This window comes from Ambystoma mexicanum, chromosome 4q (assembly GCF_040938575.1).
Source record: "Ambystoma mexicanum isolate Mex_15411 chromosome 4q, UKY_AmexF1_1, whole genome shotgun sequence".
In the NCBI taxonomy this organism is placed as follows: Eukaryota; Metazoa; Chordata; class Amphibia; order Caudata; family Ambystomatidae; genus Ambystoma; species Ambystoma mexicanum.
Window position 1 is genome coordinate 1,037,949,474 of NC_090928.1, and position 24,908 is coordinate 1,037,974,381.

Here is a 24,908-nt window from a genome sequence, read left to right on the forward strand (position 1 = left end):
GAATAACGCAAAGCAAGATTCATCCATCGGGTGTGGTTTAAATAGCCTCCTGTAGTGCTTAGGTGTCTCCTTCCACGGCCTCGCCTAGGTAAGAAAAGAGTTCCTGCTTTCCAGAAGAGTTCCAGTGTTCTGAACCTGGGGAGTGGCTCCTGCCCCACCCAACAGGAAAAGTAGTCCCAAACAAAAGAGGATCAGGGGCTCAACTGGCAGGTAAGTAAGCAGCATGGTCTGCTGCAGGTAAGTCCACCCAAGCATTATGAGCCCGGCGCTTCCAGCGCTGGGACTGGGCATATTTATGAGCCTGGTGCCACTGGCGCCAGGACAGGGTCCAAAAGGTCCCAATTGGGACTGGCCGGCACCCGGAACCGGGGTTATGGGTCTGCTTCCAAGGGAGTTGGGTAAGTCCTGACCCTTTGGAAGCAGAGATCATGACAGCAGCGCTGTATCCAGAACCCGTCAGATCCAGTACAAGAGGTCGCGCAGACCGCAGTGCAGTGCTGAGAGCAGAACCCAGAGTGCCTGAGACCTGTCCGGTGGTGAGAGTAAAGCCAAACCCTTGACCAGATCTTTGACGAGGCCCATTCCAGTCCAAAAATCTAGGTGTGAGTATTTAGTCTAGAACTGTCCATAGTCATCTCTTAGTTTAAAGTAATACTATTCCATCCATTCCACTTATCCAGAACTGCATTATAGAATCCTGTGTCCATCCTGAATTCTTCTCATTCGATCGTTTGTGATAATTGTAGCGATAATCATCTTCACGCTGATATTTTCTGAAGAGGGACAAGTGTTTTGACGGACAGAGATCAGAGCGGAGGCGCCCTGTTCTGGTGGCTGCCCGTTGAGTGTCTTGCTTCTTCATAGCTCCTTAGTCTAATCCTATCTTTGTTGCTAAATCTTTAAAGCGCGATCTGTCATTTTTGAAATCTTGACTTTATTTCTGAAAAATCTACCTTCAAAAAACCTCCGTACCTTTTGAACCGCACTTCCTAGAACCAAAAATTAACTGCCATTTTGAAGCTAAGATCCGAAGCTTTCCAACAAACCTAAACCGATATTCCAATTCAGTATAGCTTTTCCGTAATCGCGTTTCACACACACGGAAAAATTGCAGCGAATTGTAATTTGGCTCAATTTCACCACTTGTCAAAATAACTGTTTGCAACTGCTGAATTTCGTTGTCAATCTGATAAATCATTCATGAATCATTGATAGTGTTGACCTATACCAATCCAAAGTAATTCTCACTAGTGCTGAATCTCCTTTAGTGAATGAAAACATTTTAGCATATTTTCCCATTCATTGCTATCCCATTCGAAAGTATTTTGCCTGTTTTTAAAATCATAACTGTTTTCTCTAAGCTTGCTGGGGGAACTGGGATTGAACTGCATTATTGGTTGTATTCCTGAAACCTGTGTGCCCTCATTTCCATCTCTTCATATTGCATAGTGGGGGGGAGGGGTGAGTAGTCACAGGGGAAAGAGTGATCAAATTATCTTTTGATTGAAATCATATCAAGTTTATTTCTGTGTTGCATTCTTTCCCATCATTGCATTTCCTTGAACCCATACCAAGTATTCTCTGCTACCTTATCCTTTCTATTCCTACTCCTAAGTGATTAAAGAGATTGTTGATATTGTAATATTACCCATTACTGATTACTGTTCATATTCATAAGTGTGCTATTCAGATATTTTATTCATAAAAGTGTGATATATATATATATATATATATATATATATATATATATATAGATATATATATCACACTTTTATGAATAATATATATATATATTATTCAATTGTTCAAATAAACCTTTTAATTTGCAAAACAAACCTACTTCTTGGCTCAGTGAGGTCGGGGAGATCCAAAGAGAAGGGTGTTATATAAGGGTTCATCATCCAGATTTAAAGAACTTTGACATAAAAATATATAAATAAGGGCTTCCATTGGGCATCCCAGACTAGGCATTGACTTAGTTGGAGTGCTGGATTGAAGTCACTTACAGGACTATTTCTTCTAGTTAAGGACCCTCTTTCCTCACTTATTTCTATACTTTCTACTATGTTGGCGAGTTTCATATCCTTCCAGCATTGAATCAGAAGGGGGTGAAGGGGGTGTGTCTCTAGAAGCTCCTTACTTTCTTGTTCATTTTGTTCTCTGTCCCTTCTCTGTTAGTTTCCGTCTTTGGGACTTTTTCTATTAAGTTTTCTACATGAATGAGTCAGTCACTAGGGTCTGCAATTTGTCAATTTTTTACGACTTGATTCATGATAGTACAATGCATCGCTTTTAAATCATGCATTAAAGATGTATCAATTACTTCTTTTAGACCAACTATCTCTGATTCGCAGTTATGCATATTTGTATTAAATTCCAATGATGTATATAAATGCGATTGTACTTCAGACCTCAACAATTCAAAAATATTAACTAATAAAGTTGAGACCGAATTCAGAGCTGGAAGAATCACATCTAATTGGTCACGTGTACAGCCTATGGTTTGGTTAGGAGAATGAGAACAGTTTTCCAGCATCACCTCATATACTGGAGATACACTTGATTTTAGATATTTTGTTTATATTCTCGCTGGGATTATGTTCTACCATTTCTTGATCCTTTCCTACGTTTACTGTTGTATATATGTCATTCTCAATTTTTTGTCACAGTCTGCTTTTTGTGCTTTTTCTACAGCTCAAAGGGTTAATACCCTGCAGTAACTGTTTTCAGACGGCTCCAGGAGACCAGTCCAACAGTTACTGTTCTATAGTTTACAGGTTTCCTCAGCGCAAAAGCGATGTTGAATGGTTTAATTTGTTACTGCTTTAATAAATGTTTGTTATAAGAGCTGTTTAGGACATTTTGGGCTAGTTTGCAATGAAAGCGCTTAGTAACACATGGGTCCCGCTTGTTTTGAGTGCTTTATTCACTGGCAATTGAGATTGTATCTTCAATGGTTCTGAAAGGATAGAAATGGTGTTCCTCTTTCTTTTCCTTCTTCCATAAACCAATTGTACTAGAGGTAGTCACGGTATGATGATCTGATAGAGAGTTGTGAAATGTGGAGGACTAATCGGCACTGCAGTAGACAATTGTGTGACTTATGTATGAAGGGTTGTGATTTACTAGCGCCGGTTCGGGGTAGAATCCAAATGTGAAATGTCACTGACTGGATTTTTAACCGTTATCACTGCTGTGCCCTTTTGACCACTGCGGACCACTTTGCACTCCGCTTTCCGTGTCCGGAATGGGCCTTATAAAGGAAATTCAGCTGCTCAGGATGTTGGAACACACCTCCAGGAGTAGAAAGAAAAAGATACTGCAACCCCTGCGGACCACTTTGCCCTCCACTTATCCTCTTTTCTCTTAAGATCATTGTACCCCTTCTGGGGGGTACAACGCAACTCTTTTCTCGCTACTCCAGTAACTATTTGTTACTGTGACAAGCCCACCTATTCAGGCTGGTGGAAGTGTACCTTTTACAAAGCTGTTAAGAGTAGATGTCCATCTTTGTGCAATATTCTCTCCACCTGCGAGTCACCCAACACTTTTTGCTGGACTCTTAGATTTTCAGACATTCTCCTGGGTGAGAGGAAACCTTTTTCCACACTCACTCATTCTTTAACTCTCACATAGGCACCCTTTTTACCACTTTTTGGTATTTGATTATGGAGTCATGTTTCCTCCAATTTTAAAAGGCATCTACAATTTACTAAAGCATCACACAGCACTTTCTGTGCAATGTTGTTGGAGGTTTCGAGAGCTTCCATGCAATGGTTTTTACTTTCCTTGGCAGACAGTTACCAAGGCAGGGGATACTTTTTAGACAAAGTGTATTTTATTTTGTGCAATCATCGCATCCCACCATATGTGGGGTGCTGAGGGGATCCAATGTATCCTTTTCCTCGACTCTCCAGTAACTTTTTTGTTTACTGTGAAAGGTCTACCTGTTTAGGCTGGTGGCAGTGTACCTTTTACACAACTTTCTGTGCACTTTCATTGCAGATTGTCTTTGCAGCTGCGGTATGGGACACAAGGGACACCATTTGCCCAAAATGGTGGCTGTACTTTAAGCCCTAAACAAGATGGCCTGTCATTTCTTAGGTCTTCTTCCACCCTGCTAGATGGGAGAGGGTCCTCTTGTATCTTTGTCTTCGCCGGGCTTCCCTTGGAAAGCCTGCAAGGACCCTTGAAGTGCCTGGCAGAACAAGAAGTGGGCGAGGTCAACCAAAACTCCTGTCCTTTGTCCTGCAGTGTGCCTGAGAGAAACCAGCTCTGACTTTGAGGCTGGCTATCCCCATTGGGCAGCCATCCCCAAGTCCAAATGATGCATGGGATACAATTAGCAGATTCAGCCAGGTATCCTGCATAAATCCACAAGTCATTGAGCTGAAACGAGAGTACCACTGGAACAGAAGAATCCAAAGAAAAGCTAAGAAGTGCGACACCAGCAACTTCCAGTGACTGCCCGCGTCTGCTGAGAAACCAATGCTGTCCTGACCTGGGAAGATCCAAAGACGAAGACTTCCTCCCTTGGACTATTGGGCCCAACCAGTCCCAAGAGAAACTGCATTTTGCGCCATCCCTTGAAGAACTGCAACCTCCACGGCCTGCAATCTGCCAATACATTGGGACCACGGCTGCATCGCTGTGCATCGTCTCCCAAGTGCTGTTTTACCTGAAACTTTCTGGGCATCCTTCCAAACCTGCAGTGACCTAATCCAGCTCCCATAATTTCCCTCACCCGAGGCAAGTACCAAGAAACCGAGAAGAGTACCACTGCGACAACAGTACTTCAACCAAGCCTGAAAAAGGAACCAATAAGCCAAAACTGAGAAGATCCTTTGCTTGGCATTCGTCTGCACGAGAGCGGTCTCCAGATCCACTGAAATCCCTTTCTCCGGTCGCCAAAACCGAGAAACCAGTAACCGGGACTGCTGTCTCACTGCTGGAACTGTCCTACAGCAACCTTTTCGTCAACTAAAAGTACTGTCCTACACCTGGTACAACGTACCTGTGGGTTGTTTGCGTGAGCCTGTGATCTGGGGGCTGCATATAGATTTATCTTGCACCCCTCCCATAGAGTTACATTGGGGTGGACCACCCATTGTGCTTGTGTGGATGGACCCCTAATCACCTTAACCAGGCAGGCCCATCTCTTCAGAAACAAGTGCACGTTTGTACAATCGTCCGGAGAGGAGCTAGATGACCCTGTTGAATCAAACTAACCAGAGTCTCACCGAACCGAATAAGATGACACATCATATACATTTTTTAAACCGTTAATATATTTTATTACAATCCACCCTCCATACATTATTGGTCAAAACCTATACAAAGACATCCCATATTTCTCCAATTCTCATTGGTCACTGATATCGTAACTACCATCTTCAGACTGTCTTCATAGCACACCCCTTCATGGGATTTGTCCATGGTAGGTCACATCATCATCGCAGTTAAACATTTGTGTACAAGCATAATTCATTACAAGTGACAACTGGCCTGAGCCCTTTAACCCTAAATATAAAATTGCACATGGTTCACATGGATACTTCAACAACATGAGAGCATAATAAACCGGTTCCCTTTGAACTGTTGATAGCCATCTCACCCGACCCTGCTTACTAGCATCACTGGAAAATTCTATGTTATACGACTACCAATTCAACACCCATGGTCCCTGGCCACATCCTGAGTAAACAAATGAAACACAAGGAGTATCGGTCTTTCTGGCCTTGAGCGTCACCTCACCCTACATTCATTGTAGATCAAAAGCTAATGGCCAGACCCCTCTGCAAGCTCCAATGCATTTAAAAGAGATTATATCTGCTTTCGGCAGACCTATCAGGCCATAAACCCTTGGACAGTTGCTAGCTGCCCATCTGCTCAGTTAATCATTACGCCTCCTCCAGCCTTCAAATCTGTAGAACTAGATTTTCCCCAGCCACTTAAAATTCACTGCACGAACTGTCAACTGCAGAATTTAAATGAATTCATAAAAGCTCACTACACATAGATGTATAAAATTCCCAATGTATGTATCTCGGTGTGCATGCCTGTTTAATACAAATCGTTATTCTTTAGTGAGTCCTACATGACCAGTCCACTTCCTCGCATGCACGTTCTAAACCTCCTCGCCGGGTAGCCTCTAGGCACTTCATCGTACACCGTCTCTGATTCGTGTTATATATATATATATATTTTTTTTTTTATTGGTTTACATTCAAACCTTTAAAATACAAACAAAACAAACCTTCATTCATTCATTCCGCTTCAATCCATCTCTTTGTGCTCTGCTTTGTTACTGAGTCCACTGCATCTGTGTGCCTGAGTATTTAGCTATTACAGCCTTACTGTGAACACACCTTTAATGATTTCTCCAGGATCCAATAGATATTTCGCGTCCTCACTTATTTGCAGCTACACTTGAAGGTGACATTTCATTTGGTGGTTGTGGCATTTGTCATTCTACATGCGTGCACATACAATATGTATCAATCTTGAGCACAAAGTAACACCAAGTAATATATCCCATTCACATTTAACTACACTGCATAGATATGAAATTGCAACATCATGCTCATTTTGCCGCACCCCCAACAAACCCCTCATCATTGGGACCCTTTTTCCGACCACCCAAACATACTCAAACCCTGCCTTAGGACACTGGTCCTTAGGGCAATCCTACAAGGTAATACCTCGATTCCCATACCGGTGTCAAAAATGTTTACTTACCGCAATATTGGAAGAGACTCTTACTGGACTCTGCCATACTGAAACTTTTTACCCTACCTACCTGCCTTTCCTGCTCCACCCCTGGCCACTGGTGGCCCAGGGATCCAGCTGAACACAGACTCACATTAAATAGGGTTGAACTCTTAAGTTATTTTATCTGAACTTGCAACTGCGAGTGTCCAGGGCCTGCATTCATGTTCACCGACTCCATCATCCGAAGTGAATAGGGCAGGAGCCTCTTCTCCTGCTCTCAGCTGGCGCAGGAGCATCCAGCTGCAACTTCCCGTGGCTGGCGGAACGACCGTTGCCAGGATCCCACTCTTCAATTATCTTAACTGCAGTAAAGCGGTGAGCTCCACGTGAGTGTGGACACCTCAAACCTGTATCTGTTTTGAGCAGCGCAATAGCAATTTTTGTGCATTTTATCCCTCCCACAGCCAACCCTCCTCCATACCGCCAGATCTGAAAATGGCTGGCGGCACACAGCGCCATAATGAGGCTGCTTGTGTGGTTGCCTAGCAACCAAGCCCCTAAAGCCTCCAATCCAGTGCGCCAGCAGGCGAAGAAGGCCAAAGAAAAAGGCCTTGTCTGCACTTTGTCCGCGCTGGGGCTGTGCTGCCGTGCTCGACTATCCACCCAAGTCGACTGCGACCATGGCTTGTTTCTCCAGCCTGCAGTAAGCATGCACTGTTAACTGCTGTGTCTGAGCCTGTTGCCCATCTTGCAACCTCCACATATTAAACACTAAGTCTTGGAACAAACACTTTCATAACAGACTGTTTTCCACAACCGTCCTTGCCAGACAGTGATCGCCTGAAATATGTGTATACATTGCAACTTTGCCTGCTGATCTATTGAGACTCTTCGTCCAGTCCTTAACCCAACACCTTGGTCCCTAATGTTCCCTTCATACTGTCACCTCGCGAGTGTTCTTCATAACTGCATTGCCCCATTTACAGATACTGTCGATACGCTTTGTTTGCATAAATGTATGCATTGTGAATCACGATTATAGATATTTTCCCCTCCGCAGGGAAATAGCTACATGTTAACACCTTATCCGGCTATTCCTGTAAATTGTACCTAGCTAACCATAATTATTTATCCTGATGCACCTATAGTTATTCAAGGCCAGTACTTATCTGCTGTTTATATGGACTTTGTGCAAAAGTGTTAACCTGGTGATTATTTGATAGGACATCTGCCATAGCTGGAAGATTCTCTCATTTACCTTTTATAACTATACTCTAAAATTGCATTATCCCTGTAATCATTTACCTTCACTTCCTGAATCACTGTTAAGCTTATTGGCGGCCTTATTAATTTGTTCGCCAAGTTTAGCCCACCGCTTAGTAGCAGCTCTACTTGACGCACCTTCGCTTGCCTCACCTCCAGAGCCAGTGCACTGTTCCTCTTATATGATGTATGCTTTTATGCGTCTTCCAGCCAAATTGTTGATTTTTCTACCGATTGACAGCTATTCCAGTACAATTGGTGAATTCATACACTTTTGAGTGCCAGTTCTCTACCATGCCCACTCCTTCCCTTATACCACCTTGGATTAAGCCAACTAAATTCCTACCTCACCTCAAGTATTGCCTCCAGCCAATATCTGTTAAACTGACCACCTTCCTACCAGAGCTAAAGTAAGCATCATAACACAGATGCTGCCACTTCCACCAGCTCAGAAGGCACATTACCCCCTAACCAAGGGCCTAAAAGTTCCACTACTAGACCAACACTTAACATAGCATGCTCTATTGGAGCTAGAAATGCCTGGCTGTGCCCACGATTTACTAAAGCCTACCGTCCACAGACCTGCTTGCTTACCATACCTAGACCTGTGCCTAATAATCCTGCCACTAAGACTAATACAAAAAAACATTACTAGTCAGAGAAACCCTGTTACTAACCCTCCATATACAGATACAGCGTTTATCAAAGGTGCTTTAATGAACGCAAGATCTTTGGCAGCGCATGCCATCGACATAGCTGAGCTGAGCTGATCACGGCTGATAAATTGGACTTTCGCGTATTATACTATCCTTAGATTAGATAGAACAGTTTCTAGAGGGGGTGGCATTGCTTCTATTGCTAGGTCGAACCTAGGGCTGAGAGTATCCTCGTCACCTCATGTACAATCTTGTAAATTGCTCTCTGTGAAACTCCCCATCTCTGAGTCATGCACAGTAACGACGCACCTAATTTAAAGACGACCTCCAGGTCCCATCGGCTCCTTCGAGGAAGACATTACCACCATAATATCCGCCAACACTAAACCTAACTTGCAAATGCTAGTGCTAGGATATTTCAAGCTTTGTCTGAATGGCCCTAACGACCCACACACATTGGTGCTTTCGAACACCCTTACTGAATTTGGCCTCACCCAGAGTAAAGTAGCCTACCCACGTTAAAGGCAGAACCCTAGACTGGGTGGCTGATCTTAATTGCGAAACAGTGATTAATTCCATTGAACACAAGTCATGGACTGACCATTACCTAGTATCCTTCACGATACAAGCAAATGCACCACCTATCAAGACTAAGCCAATAGTCCTCCCTTCCTCCCCAGGAACAAAAAAACATTGCAGTAGACGGGTTATTGCCATATCTACTGCCGATCTTAAACCCGCTGCCGGCTACGTCTGACCCAGCCACGTTAGTGGACTTAACTCCACTATCACACAAGCCCTAGACATAATTGCCCCGCTCAAATTGCGTAAGAGTAAACCTAGAGCTCACTTGAACTCCTGCTTTACACCTCAACTAAAAGCCTTGAGGGCAGAAAAAAGGAAAAACCTCCCGACTAAGGATAATAAATGCAACTTGCTGAAAATCTCTGCGAACTATAAAGCTGAAATAATACAAACTAAACTAGAGACTTATGACAGGACTAATAAAGCTAGTTCTAGCACCAAGGAACTATTTACTATCCTTAGAGAATTGCAAGCCCCTATTCCTCCTGTGGACACGTGCATTAAGGATAAAGTATGGTGCACCAACATCCAGAATGCTCTCTCCGACAAAATCTTACTCCTCCAAAGAAAAATTTCCGAAAGAAATTTGAACCTGCCTACAAGTTCCTACCAAAAAGCTTGAGACGAAATCCTGAAACCCTTTCCGTGATTCACATTTGCACAAGTTACTACCCAAGAAGTGGTTAAGATCATTGCCTCACTTAAACCATCAAGGTGTCAGGGCCATCTCCGCCCAGCACAGATTATCAAAGAAGCAGCCAGAGACTTGGCTTCCTTCATTACTAAACTAGTTAATGCCTCATTTCTATCAGGCAACATCCCTACCAACTTAAAGTGCGCCTGGGTCCTGCCCAAGAAAAAATAAAAAATAAAAAAAAATAAACTTCCTTGGACCCATCTATCCCAACGCACTTCAGACCGATCACTACAGTCCCGTTTTTGCTTAAGATATTAGACAAGGGAGCTTACTTCCAGATACAAGCTTATTTGAAGACATACAATCTCTTTGGGCTTCAGCAATCTGGGTTTAGGCCACAACATGCCACTGAAACGGCTGATAGATATGAAGACCCAAATTGATTGAATCAGAGGTAATAGGAAACTTGCCCTCCTACTTACTTATCTGCCGCTTTCGATTTGGTAGATCACAAAGTGTTATGCTAACACCTGTCGACAGCAGCCCACTTTTCCCAGGAAGCCACAGCATGAATCCATTCATTTCTTAGCAATAGGTCAATAAGAGTGTTCTCACCTTCAGACTCGACAGATCCTACACCCATAACATGTGGGGTACCTCAAGGATCCTGCGTTTCACCCACTATGTATAATGTCTTCACCAAACCGCTGTTGGATGACCTGGATGATCTGAGTGTCATCTACACAAATTATGCAGATGACACCCAGATCCTGATCCCACTTACTGGAGACTATGAGACTGACCTTACCTTGGTGAAACAAAATCTATCTAATCATTCAGGCATGGATGGCCACAGCCTATGCTTGAAAGACGATAAGATGGAGCTCTTAATTCTAGGAGCATCGGCCAACATCAACAAACTTAGCAAATACTTTGCCACTTTAATATCTATGCAGTCGATGTTGAAGGCCAAGGAAGTAAAAGCCTTAGGTTTTTACGTAGATTCAACTCTCAGCCTAGGCAAACAAGTCCAGGCCACTGCTTACGCAACAGCCTATACTTGTAAGCTGATAAAGGCCTGTAAACTATTCCCCTCTACAGAAAGTTGCATCACGCTTGCGAGGGCCTTAATTCTATCCAAGCTTGATAATTGTGACGCCCTCTACCTAGGGGCGAGTAAATACATGGTCAACAAACTCCAAATTCTCCAAAATAATGCCCTTAGAACTGCCCTTAGTATTCCTAGGAGACAACATATCTCGGAGGCTAGACTGAATATTAACAGGCTCTCTCAATGACAGAATTCAATTCAAAACTGTCTTGCTCACCTACAAATGCCTTAATAACGCTGCCCTGCTTTATTTAATGGAAAACATTATCAGAAAAATATCTACACGCCTGACTAGGTCAGCCAATTCTTTCTGCCTTAGAGTCCCAAGATTCAGGTAGCAGCTTTCCCGTTATGGCCGCCCAAATGTGGAACTCGCTTCCTATTTCTCTGAGAACAGACCAGTCATTCTACAGTTTTAGAAAAAACACCAAATGTTGGCTCCTCACTATGGACGTATGAAGTGTTATTGGTCACGATGAGTTGCCTTATCACGGCACAAGTCTGTCTCCTGCTATGTAACTTATTTTTGTAAAGCCAACTACGTATGCATTATGATTTTTGTACATAATGTCCGTAATTTTTTCATATATTATGCCTGTAATATGTCCTTGTGTAAGTTGAGAACTGATGCCTGTATACAACTACCTATGCAACTGAAATGTTTAAACTTACATGTAATGCGCCCAGATACCTAAGGGTTTGGTGTGCTTTATAAATTAATAAAACAAACAATAATAAATAAATAAAACACTTTGGCTCATATGTTCAGGTAAGCAATCGGGCCCCTGGTTGGCCAGCCTTCTGTGCCCGGTTTGCCAAGTGTAATTTTACCTAACAAGCCTTCTGCACTCAGAGTGCTGCCTGGATAGTCTCCCTGCTTCCTCCACTTAGCTGAACCACCCAGGGGAGCCCTCGGCTGGGGGCCCCAAGGCAAAGGGAAGCTACAGAGGAAGCAGCTCCACCCTTGTTTGCCTGTATTCACCTGAAAAGCCTGCCGCTGTCAACCAGCAACAACTGACAAGGTAAGAGTGTTCTGGGTAGAGATTACAGCAATTACTATATTCCAGAAAACTACCACTCCTCTCACCTCCATAACATAGCATACCAGGATTTGCTAGCTAGTGGGTAGTAGTCCCATTATTGCTTCACACTAACTGTTAATTACCATTTCATTAAATCTTGTGTCCCCATTCAGGGGTTTTCACAAATGTAGGCGTTTGCGCATTTACTGTTGTGCCCCCATTGTAGGCATGTATATGCCACACTGCCCAAATCAGAGCTGCACGCACCAGTGTACCCAACAGTAACCACCACACCCAACCCTCTCCAATGCAGTCGAACCTCCAAACCCTCCACCTCGTCTCGCAGCCCCGCCCACGTCCACCCTTGCCCAACCTCCCCTTCCCCGCCCCCCCCCGATCCAACCTCCATGTAGCTCTCGCTCTGCACAAGCCAGAGCGGCACGTTTGAGAGCGAGAGTTAAAACATTGACCCCTCCCCCCCCCCTGAGCACCCTACAATGTCCATCTACCCAGTCGAGCCAACCCTCCTACGCCATCCCCCCTCGCTACATTCTCACCTGCACGTCTAAACTATCTGAAACATGCCTCCCCACCCCAACTCCCACTTCACTTTTCTTAGCGAAGCAAGGGCAGCCCTGGCCAAAACCCCGACCGCCACATCCCTCCCACTCTAACCCACACCTCATGAAGTTCTCTGAGGTGGCTCCCATTATTTTCAGAGTCCCTCAGGGAGCAACCTTATACCCTCTATTGTTTAACCTCTATATGAAAAGCTTCTCTGATCTATTAGAAAACATCAGCGTATTCTTTACGAATTACGCCAATGATACACAACTAATATTCAAACTAAAAGGCGATCACTCTTTAGATAGTGTAAAAATAGCAAAAGTCTACAACATCATTAACCTCTGGATGCAACAACACTGGATGTGTTTGAATAAAACCAAACAACTAATGATCTTCGGCACACAACAGGCAATATCTAAACTTGGTGAGGAATATAAATCCTTTATTATTAAAGAGGCCAACATCCCGGTAATGTCCCAAGTTAAAAGACTTGGGCTGATGGTCGAAGCTTCAGTAGGATCAGAAGTACAGGTTAACTACCTGCATAAAAATAACTTCTACTATCTGCGTCTACTGAGAGCGATCATACTGTCACGATTAGACTATAGCAACACCTTATTGCTTGGAGCCACCAAGAGAGAAATAGAGAGGTGCCAAGTAATGGAAAACGTTGCAGTTCATATAGTAAAATGGAATTAAAAACAGAGCACATCACGACAGGGAGAAAATCCTCACACTGGCTCAGAGTTGAAGACTGAGTCATATTTAAATCTATCACAATAGTCCACAGGTGCTTATTTGGGATGCACCAAGTTATTTTAAAAAACAATTCTCAATCTATACCCCTCAGAGACTTTTAAGATCAGCCAACTCCGGCTTGCTCAACATACCATGCGTTAATCGTGCCTCAGTTCGAGGCAGATCCGATCCTGTGAAGGCAGCACAACATTGGAACAAGCTGCCCGCCGCTTTCCTGCAAGAGGAAAATTATCAGAGTTTCAGGAAATTACTGAAAACTCACCTGTTTCAATAAATTACCCTATCAGAGACAAATCACTATTTCCACTCTTTAATTGTTAGCTGAGCTTATGATGTTTTTAACCTTTTCTGGTTTTCCCCGCGCCCTGATGCCTGCGGGCTTTCGTCGCGTTACAAGGACACACAACACATAACATGAGCCTCCCAAAAGACCAGAAAAGGCCCAGACCTCAGACACCTTAAGCCCCACTTCGCACCAACCCAGATCCCATTCCTTGCCCCCTCGCTACAACGCCCAAACTATCCCTCCGGCACCCAACCGTGTCTTAACACTTTTCCCCTCCTCTGACCCTCATGTCCTCCTCCCACCCCCATAGACCACCCCCCTCCCTAAACCCACCACCACTCCCAATGTCCTCCCCCATGCGCTTCACGACCACCCCCTCCCTCAAACCCACACACTCCTCCACTACCACTCCCTCCACAATCCCCACCCTACAATCCCCACCTCAACCCGTTCTGCACTTCTGACCAAACCCCACCAAATCTCTTACATTCTTATCAACACCAGGTCAGTCTCTAAAAACAAATCAACATCTCTGACCTTATCTCAGACGAAAACCCAGACATCCTTTTATCACAGAGACCTTGTTTGCCGACTACGAACCCATTGCACACATGCCGCCGCCGACCCCCTGGCTACAACCAGATTGTTCGGAACAGATCAAGAAGAGGTGGAGGAACTAGCTATCCGACGCAAACCAGTTTTCTCTGCTCATCAAGGACACTTTAGTAATCAGCACAGATTATGACTCCCTTCTTGTTTCTTTATTTTATTTGTATAGCGCTCCAAACCCAGGGGTAGAAGGGCGCTTCAGAATACGGTTACAGCGTTGAGAAGTATCTTTGTGTTGCATACTTTGTACATACTTATAATATACATATATATACACACATTATCAATATACAGTTACAATATAAATGCAGTACATAAACTAGTTACAGCACAGGGGGTGTAAAGGTCTGGTGTTAGTGGGGCTACACTTTGTTTAGGAGCCAGCTGATGTCCTGCTTCCTGAAGATCTGGAAGGACTCGATATTTTTGATGTTGAGAGGTAGGGTGTTCCAGAGTTGGGGGGCAAGTACTGTGAAGCTTGCCCCTCCAGCTCTTATTAGGTGGAATCTGGGCACTGTCAAGCATAGATTATTGGAGGATCTGGTGGATCTGGTAGCAGGTTTCATGGTGAATTTGTTAGCTAGATAAGGTGGCGCTAGGTGGCTGAGGGACTTGTACGTGAGTCAGATGGTTTTTAAATCAATTTTTTGGCATATGGATAGCCATTTGTAGGCTTTCCTAGTAGCGGAGATATGCTCCCGTCTGGGAATGTTGAGGGCTGCGCGCAGAGCGTTATTTTATATTACCTGCAGCTTGTTAAGTACGGATTGGTTAGCACCTAGGTACAGGCTGTTGCAGTAATCCAGTTTGGATTGTATGAGGGCTCTGGCAAGGGTGAGGCAGCTGTCGGGTGATAGGAATGGACTGCTGGCCCTAATGAGCTTGCCGGTGTAGGCAGCGGCTGAGGCGGTCATATTGGTGCGTTTGGAGAGGTTGGTGTTGGCATCCAGATAGAAGCCAAGGGTTTTCACGCTTTTGGCAATAGGGATGGTGTGACCATCGATGGTGATGTTATTGTAGCTAGGATTGAGTTTAGTTAGGGTGTTGATGGAGCTGACGATGAGGCGCTCTGTCTTTTCATCATTCAGGCAGAGGCCATGCGAGGCCATCCATGCCTGAATGATGGAGAATATTTCGTTGATCTGGGCGACGTCTGCTTGGTAATTGCCTGTGATGGTGAGGAGTATCTGGCTGTCATCTGCGTAATTTGTGTAGGCGACACCCAGATGGTCCAGTTGGTCAAATAGAGGCTTTGTAAATATATTGTACAAAGTGGGGGATACACGGGATCCCTGTGGGACCCCGCATGTGATGGGGTCTGCTGCAGCTGTTGAGAAAAGCTGGATGGTTCCGTTTGCCGGGAAGGATTGTATCCAAGTGATGGCAGAGGAGGAGAAGTGGGCTGCGGTGGCTAGGTGACTACAAAGGATTTCATGGCTGACCAGGTCAAAGGCCGCTGAGAGGTCTAGTAGGAGTAGGATTGCGGAATTGCCTTTGTCGTTAATTTCATCAATCTGGCTTTTGAGATCAACAAGGGCGGTTTCTGTTCCATGTTGAGGTCTGAAGCCAGATTGACGTATTCCTGAATTTGGATGTAGGCAACTCAGTCCAGGATTTTTAGTAGGAAGGGGACTGTGGTGATGGGCCTGTAGTTGGTGGGTATGGCTGGGTCAAGGGATTGTTTTTTCAGGAGTGGGAGAACCCATGATTGTTTTAGGTTGCTAGGGATCGGGTTATTGGTGAAGGATAGGTTGATAAGTTTGGTGATGAAGGGGGAGAGCTCTCTAGCTGCATCTTTTATGATTTGGGCAGGGCAGCTGTTTCCTTTGCAGTTTGAGGGTTTCAAGGAGGTGATGATTTTTTGAACTTCCGTAATGGTGACTTTCTTAAACGAGCAGCCTGAGCTAGTATTGTTGGGCGTGGGTAGACTAGGGTTGGTGACCTTGTTATTGGAGAGTTGTTGGCGTTTGTCCTCAATTTTGGTTTCGAGTCCTGAAATGATATTGTTGAGGGCGTTTTGGAAGCTGGTGCACCAGGATGTGTCTTTCAGGCAGGTGTCTGGAGGTGAAATAGGGTTTTCTAGTTCCTTCAGAATTATAAATAATTCTTTGGTGGAGGATCCTGCCTGAGCAATCCTGGTGTTGTATACATCTTTTTTGGTGCAAATTATCTTGCTTTTGTAAAGTGAGGATAAGTTTGTGAGGTTGGATTTGTTTTCCGCGGAGGGGTTAGACTTCCAAATGTGTTGTGCCTTGGCTTTCTCTTTTCTCAGTAATTTGAGCTCAGGGCTGTACCAGTTCAGATGAGCTTTAGGTTTTCTTGTAAAACAACTCTCACCCTCCACTTCACACAGCTTCCTACTCATTTACAGACCCCTTGGCTACAACAGAAACTTTGCAGACACTCAGCGACCCTCTGACAATTACCTTCAACCTAAATCCAGGACTCACCATCCTAGGTGATTAACATCTGGTTTGACTCCCTTCAAACTCCATGACCCGCTCTCTCACAGACAACCTAGAAGCCTTCAACCTGACCACGCATTTCTATGCCCACCCACAATGGAGGCCACACCCTTGATGCAGTCTTCAGCGCCACAAACATCACATCCACACCCTTTAACATAAACAGATCACTCAGCAATCTTCGTTGTAACACTCTCAACCACGGCCCGTGCCCAAGGCCGCCCCCGGCCACCACCAACCTCCACATCACTCAGCCCATTCTGGAACAAAGTCATGATCACCCAGAATCTAGCCAACTCTCTCCCCAACTCTCCCCAACCCAGCACTCTCCCTCCAGGAAGGCCTCATCAAACTCTTCAACCACTGGCTCTCCAAACTCCCTCACACCCATTACCCCAACCAAAAGGCATTCTCAGAGATCAGGTCCCACACCCAGGTGGTACACCAACCACCTCAGATCACTAAAAACCCTAAACCACAGTCTGGAACCGACCTCGAGAACCAAACCAACCATCAAAACAAAACTGCCCTTGCAAGAAGAACAAGGGCCTACAGATCGGAAATCATAAAAACCAAGAAAGCATTCTATGGGAAAGAAAATCTTGAACTCTCGCATCCCAAGCAGGGAACTGCATAGAATCATCTCTGAATTCAATTCTCCAGGTTGCTCCATTCCCCGCCTCCGCCCAACTGCCAATCCCTATGCAATGCCTTAACAGAACACTTCCACAACATCGGTATCGACAGACAATGCCCCTGCCCACCGCCGATTCCCTGTCCAACCTCCCTCCCGATGCAAACCGGTGCCTCCTTCTCCCCGATCTCACACTAGGATGTCCTCTCACTACTAGCACAAAGCCGCGCATCAGGTTCTCCTGAAGGCCCTTGCCCACCCACCCTCCTCAAAAACATCCTACCCTCCACCTAAGCAGACAGTATCTCAGGCTCAATCCCTAAACACTCAACCATCAGGAATCTTTCTGGAAGCCTTAAAAACTTGCTACATCAAACCCCTGCTCATAAAAACATATGCTCGACCCTCTCCTTCCCCAGAACTACCAGTCCATTTCCAAAACCCGCTTCATGGCCAAACTCCTGGACCGCAGAGCATATAAGCAACTTGGCCATTTTACTGAAGCACACAACCTCCTTAATCCTGCACAATCTGGCTTCAGACCCCTCTCAGGAACAGAGTCCTCCGTAGTGTCCGTTTGGACGACCTAAAAAGAACAGTGGACGCAGAAGAGTGCGCAGTACTCATTCTCATTGACCTCTCTCCCGCCTTCGAAACTATTGACAACACCATTCTGCTAGACAGGCTACACTCTTTAGGAATCAAGGACACTGCCCTCCCTTGGATATCCTCCTGGTGATCGAGGGAGCCAGTAGTTACGCACCTTGTGTATCCTTCCAGAGGAATGTTTTATTGCAGGAGGGAAAATGTAAATGGACTATGTGCCATAGTCGAAGATGGTGTATAGGGGGACTGTATAAAGTAAAGGGAAATTACATTAAAACTTTCGCCAATAGAAAACGTTTTCACTCACTCTCCCTACTGCAATTGCTGAAAAGGGCCTAGAGACATTGTCGGCCACAGATCCTAGGGAAATCACAAGGCCTGCTTGCGAAGTATAGTTTTGGATGAGTAATCTCCAATGCTGAGGACAGTTAACGGTATGTCTAAATAGAATATGTCATGCTTGAGCTTAATAGATCTTTGAATTCTGCATATAGCGACAAAGCGAATGGTGGAAAAAAACACAATCTCAGGGCCTCAGCGCATGAGGGATCATGGGTAATGTACACCTCACACTAGGTATAGTATTATGGGTTCACCCAGTCAAAGTCCTATTTTTGACCTCAGAAAGAGAATGTAATCTGTACCAACCATTCGATTTCAGCCTGTGCAAAGTGTTCAAATGGATTTCTAGACTCTGGCCTGGCAGGCAGATTTCAGGAGGCAACCCTAGTTATAGAGAACTGGGGAACTCAGAGGTTAGCCAAAACCCAATCATAATAAACATGGAGAGCAGACAAGGCTATTCTCAGAGAGCGGTGTGTGTGTAAGGGAGAAAGGGAGAAAGGGAGAAAGGGAGAAAGGGAGAAAGGGAGAAAGGGAGAAAGGGAGAAAGATATCTGGGGTCCACAACGAGTCCACAGTGAAACGCACACAATAATTCAATTTAGACAAGAATATATAAAAATGCAGTTATTTATACTAGGCTTTAAATGCACACTAAAATATGAAACAAGCGGGCCATACTATTGCACAATATACAGTCCCCAAAGATTCTCAAAATGTATTCAATGACTTAAATCAGCAAAGGAGGGAAGTAAAAGTAATGCAGTAAAGATGAAGCCAAGTCACAAGTGATTTTCTAGATCTTCAGCAGTCCTATCCCCAAGACGAATGGGGCCTTGCACCCAAAAGCAACAGGAGCCACAAGGCTTCTCCCAATAATCTGTAGCAGGTAAGTTACTTGTGTAGGTGATTGTTCAAAAGAAGAGATGCAACAAAGTTACTAGGCAAGTAAACATGTGTTCTTATCATTCAGCTGGTACAACCCAGGTAATAGTAGTGAACTGCTGAAAGAGTACATTTTAAGCTTTCCTAACAGCAAAGGTTCGGAAACAGAGGACTTTGTGGTAACTCCAGAGGAGGGGACGCAACTCAGAATGTTGGTGAAGCTTCTGCATGGCAAACTAAGGAAGTGGGCTTATTTGGCAACATCTTAAACTTATTTGAAAGACAGCAGGAAAATACATGCACTGACTTAATACCATGTTGCTTGGAATAATAAAGCTTTCAGCACAGTTATCACTAGTGCTGCCCAAAACCTTTAAATATGTGGGGGTTGTGTGGATCCTGAAAGTCAGGCCTGCTAATCAGTGATGAGCCAGTAAACGGGTGTAGCTTCTAGAATTAAGGTAATCATGAAATTCTCCCAGAAATGTCACCCTTTCTCCACGTCTGGTGGGAGAGTCCATTACATCGTTGCAATTTGGAAAACGTAGACTTGCACTTCGAATTAAAAAGCAAATGTGCTACAGAATGGGAAGCAAACACTGGGTTGGACTAGGAATCACAGAAAAACTTGGGCTCTTAGATTGCCCCCCCCTCCCTTTAAAATGATGGCAATAGAGTAAGCAAGGCAGTGCATGATTATTAAAATAAGTAGCATTTGCTAAAGCATTACTTCCCCCTTTTAGAAATATAAAACTAATACTTTGTGCACATAACAAACTAGAATGCCTAATCATTTCTGAGTCTAAGACAGACATTTGTACACTGGGGATTTTAGATTTGTTTTTTAATCAATATGAGCATATAAGTCCAAGCACAATTACCACAAGACAGTACTGGACAATGTGGCCCAAACGACTTGGGGGGGAAACAACATTGGTCACAGAACCTAGCAGAAAATAAAATCTGCCTTAAACTACTATGTGTTGCTTGACAAAATGTTTACAAGCGAAATAAACACGTAAGGGAAAGGTCACGGTGAAGGTAACCAATGATTTAAACTGGAAACCAACGGTCACACCTCAGAGTGCTTCACACTGGCACGCTGCAGATCTGCCCTTTGTTGCCCTTGCTGGATGCGTTTGCCATCGAACTGCTGACTATGAAGCTGCGTTTAGATGCTGGGTGGACTGGGAAAGGAGATGTGGAGCATAGAGTCCCCCTTTAAACAGACGACATCTTGCTATATATTAGCAAATCTGCCCACTTCCTGGCCAGAATACAAACTATTGGACTATGGGTCAGTCACAGGATATGCGGTGAACTGGCACAAGTCTGAGGTCATGCCCCAGAGATCGGATATATCATGGGATCCCTGTGGAGTTACAGATTTTCTGCTAAGACCAGCATATCAAATACTTGGGTGTCAATGTGAGCACACACCTCCATGCGCTGGCTGACCTGAACTACCCCCCAATATTGCAGAAAATATATGCCTACTAGGAAAGATGGCAGGCAATACCACTCACTCATCGGCAGGATTAATGCAATAAAAATGAATTTAATGCCTCAGTTTATTAATCTAGCCACTATGATTCGCACGCCTCTGCCGAGGCGGTTGTATGTCGACCTAGGCAAAGCAATGTCGAAAGACTATCCTCCTGCCTGCCAAAGCGAATGGGGGTCTAGCCCTCCCCTTGTGGAGTACCTATTACTTGGCTGCGCAAGTCTCCTGGGTGAAACACTGGCTGAATGTTACGTATATGGCGAGTGCTTGAACTAAGAGTCATTAGCACGTTTACACCACAGGAACTACTTGCCTTCCACCCAGATGGCTCCCAAACCAGCGTAAGGCTCATCCCATCATGGGCCCTACGTTGGTCCAATGACACTGTATGCGTGCACTAACTGGGTCAAATGTTCATGAAATCCTGCCCTAAATTAGTCTAGTCTAAAGGCTTTACTAATTTTCAGGTCTCCCATACGGATACACAGCCGACAAAACACTGCCTGGCATGATGCAAGGGTAATGGATCTATGCGATTCTGCCTTTCGACAGCCAGAGGGATGCTGGGTCTCACGGTCCCAGACTGATTGGTGTACTTCGCCATATACTAGATTCTATCGAAACTTACTACTGCAGAGTCTATGGTCAGGGAACCAACGACATGTCAGGCTGAATTTGGGCAGAATATATCAGAGTAGTCCAGACTCTGGACTTTTTCTGACTTCTGGATACCACAACTTTACCCTGGCAGAGTTATGTGCCGAGGACCGTGGAACCCCGCAGAAGACCTGTATGATGCCTTTGACGTAATCAAAAATGTATCCTACAACCCGAGGCACAAAGAGATGCAGTACAAGATTCTACTTTGACATACTAGACACCCTCTAAATTGCACACGATGGGTCTCTCCCAATCGCCCCTTTGCTGGAGAAATTGCGCGGGGTGGGGGTTTCCATTGGCCACATCTTTCTTTTTTACTTGCCCAGCTATACAACCATTCTGGAGTCTCGTGCTGCATCGCCGGACAAATATCAGGATATTTCACCCGCCAGGCGGACACTCCCACCCCTCCCCGGGACACCGGCAACTGTGATTTTTGGCGTCAACAGCGAGGAAAGGCACAGGGATTCTAGAACGAGACATTACATAACATGGTGTGCTGTTTTCGGCAAGGAAGGCCATCAGGATGGGGTGGAAATCAAGGACTGCACCTACTAAGCAAAAATGGTTGGGCTGGTTAGCAGAAACCTGTGATTTAGAACGAGCCTGCATTAAAAAGACAATGTCTCAGCCTCGTGCTGACAAATTGGGTGACTTAATGGACCTTATTCTCTAGACAGCTGAGATATTCTGCACCTGTGCATTACTACTGACATGCTTTGAAACACTTGCCTGTGTATAGGTGCTATATAAATAAATACCATACCAAGGGATGTAGGCGAATTACAAATGCCATGAAATATAACATAATATAACGCTATATGCATAGATATCAAGGATATACAACTACATATATATTACGGGAGAGTGATAGGGTTTGTCTTAGCAATGGCCTGTGCCTTACCATGCTCATGCTGCTACCATGTGCACAAGCTGGGGAGGGGGGGGGGATGTTGCTGTTGATTATGGTACGGCCAAAAACATGCCTACAGGTTTGAGAAGCCATGTTGTATATCAATGTACTTATACGATTTGTATTATGCTTTGCTTCTATGTTGAACAGCTCAATAAAGAGATTACCTTTTAAATACCGATCTTGTAATTCTGTGCAAAGGTATTCCAAATCTCAACAAAATATTGCTATCTGAAACATTTTAAGAATGTTAAAGTTGTTTTAAATCTTGCATCTTACCCACTGGCCTCTGGAGGAAACCGCACAACCACCTTCCCCATCTCAGCACCTGGGAGCTCAACAAATTTGCCAACATCTGCTTTTTTTTCTGGTGCCTTCAAAAGAAGAGGGATATAAGATACATTATGTAAACATCATGCATTGAACATAAGACAACACCATGCTTAGCCTGAGCCAACATGTCATAATGCCTGTAATTAATTGTTTTATTGTATATTTCACTATAAACCCAATTTCGTTCCACATATGCCACTGAGCTATGTGGAAATGCATACACATCAGTTAGGTGCCACAGCAATTCCCTGCTATATGGAAACTTACTTGGACAGCAGTCAGTTTCTGCAGTAGTTCCCATTGTAAAAGGGGTTTGAGAAAGACCTACCTCACAACTTGATCCTCAAGTCCCCCTGACTCTCAAAGCAGTAAAAGTGTGGCAAGATAGAATTTTAGAATCATCCCTGGCCGAAAATGCCAAGAGGAAACACTATTATAGTGAATGGGTTAAAGACACAAAAGCCTAGCCAAACTTCATCAAGGTAGGAGAGTAAACAGTAAGGCCTAGACTTAGGAGGATGTGGGGGTGGGGTGGTGAAGGGTTAAATGAGGCACACAGCATGCCAATAAAAAGCTAGACTGCAAAATATATATGCAACATTGGGCCTGAAACACTTTGCAATGAAAATAGAGAGGTAATATCACTAAATCCACACTATGTACATATATAGACTCAGCATGGGCTGTTCTTACTAAACACCACTGCTTTAATCTTAAGACTGTTTTCTTATCTGAATGGTATTTAACTAAGTAAACTGTATTCAATAGAGCGAGTGAAAACAGGTATTTTGGAACCAGTTAGAAATCAAGATAAGTAATGAGAAACACAGTAGTAACATTACTCCACTCCCATATAATATAAGCCCCCTAATACTTCAAAAGCCCCCCCCCGCTAAAGAGAATGGGACCTAGTGTCATAAAAGTCACACAACCTAGTGTTAACCGAGGGAGGAGTCCTTGGTAGTAACGAAACCGGTTTTAGCAAAGCCAACAGGTGAGAGCATGCTTTCCAGCAATGCAAAAACAAAGGCAATAAAGCTCTTTAGGGATCCACTCCAAATCTCCCACTCCTTGGTCAGAACTCAAACCGATCAAGAATGGGAAAGGGAGAGGTAGGGTAAGGACTTCACACCAGTACAACCCTACAGTGAAGGATGTGTAGAAACTGGTATGCAAGCTCACCACCATTACAAAATTATTTGAGAAACTCTCTCTGGGTTTTCTGAATCCCCTGGGCCCACTTCCTTCGAGTGCTGGTTTCTTTGCAGGTGGTCTAGGGGTCACGGGTGCAGTGAACCTTTTGCAGTGGTCTATTTCTGTGTTGCGATGGGGTTCCAGCCAGTTGGCTGAAGTGCGCTCTGGCAAGACGGTCCCTGTGGCTTGGCAGCTGGATGACCCAGAAACAGCAAGCAGAGAACCACCCCAACTCTACAACCTCAGCAACGGAGTTCACAGCGCTCATGTGGTGAAAGGCGACACGCAAGGCAGAGACGAAGAAGCTGTCGCTGCACAGCCCCTCTTCATTCTGGTAAGGATCAACTACTAACCAGGTTACTCACCGTAGTGACCACCTTACTCCTAAATCCATAGTCCCCTTTCCTCCATACTTATGGGACATCTCTCCGTCCTGTGGGACGGGACCGGAGCACTTTGTAAAAAGCATCCACATTTTTCGTGTCCTTCCTCTCTTTCTTGCGCGGGGCCCGGCACGTGGCCGTAACCCCGCCCACCTTGGCTCCGCCCCGCGCATCGCCCATCAGTCCTTTTCTATCGGCAGGTCAGAGACCTATTAGCAATAACAGAGGAACCTTATTAGAGGGGACGGCGGGCGGGCGTATGGAGGAAAGGGGACTATGGACTAGGAGTAAGGTGGTCACTAAGGTGAGTAACCTCGTTATACTCCTACGTCCCATCCCCTTTCCTCCATACTTATGGGAGATTCCCACGCACTCCTAACAGGAACTACGGGTGGATGGAAATACCCCTTATTGAAACAGGTTCTTCAGCACAGCCTGACCAAACTGAGCATCAGCTCTTGAGCTCATGTCGAGACAATAATGCTTACAAAAATCAGATGGGGAGGCCCAAGTAGCTGGTAGCTGCCCAAGCGATGGACTCCCAGGGGACATATTTCTGAAAAGCAACCGCGGCTGCCTTGCCCCGCACCAGGCGTACATGAATACCTTTAGGAGGTTTCAGCCCTTGGACGGTGAAAGACTCCGTGATGCAGGCGGCGATCCACCGAGAAATAGTAGCCTTAGACGCCTGCTTACTCTGAGGGTTACCGAAGGTCACAAAAAGTTGAGAAGAACTCCTAAACTCGGAAGTCCTGTCCAGGTAGAACTTAAGAGCTCTTCTGA

General features: G+C 44.7%; 1 protein-coding gene across 2 annotated transcripts in view; it reads right to left on the minus strand.

Annotated features, from left to right (window-relative positions):
• The window catches only part of EPRS1 (glutamyl-prolyl-tRNA synthetase 1), a 1,308,133-nt gene that overhangs the window by 1,143,480 nt on the left and 139,745 nt on the right, over positions 1-24,908 (minus strand). For both annotated transcript variants that reach the window (XM_069608586.1, XM_069608585.1), the window contains exon 6: positions 22,495-22,589. In XM_069608586.1, coding sequence (XP_069464687.1) covers positions 22,495-22,589 — 95 coding nt within the window. The remainder of the gene's footprint in view (positions 1-22,494; positions 22,590-24,908) is intronic.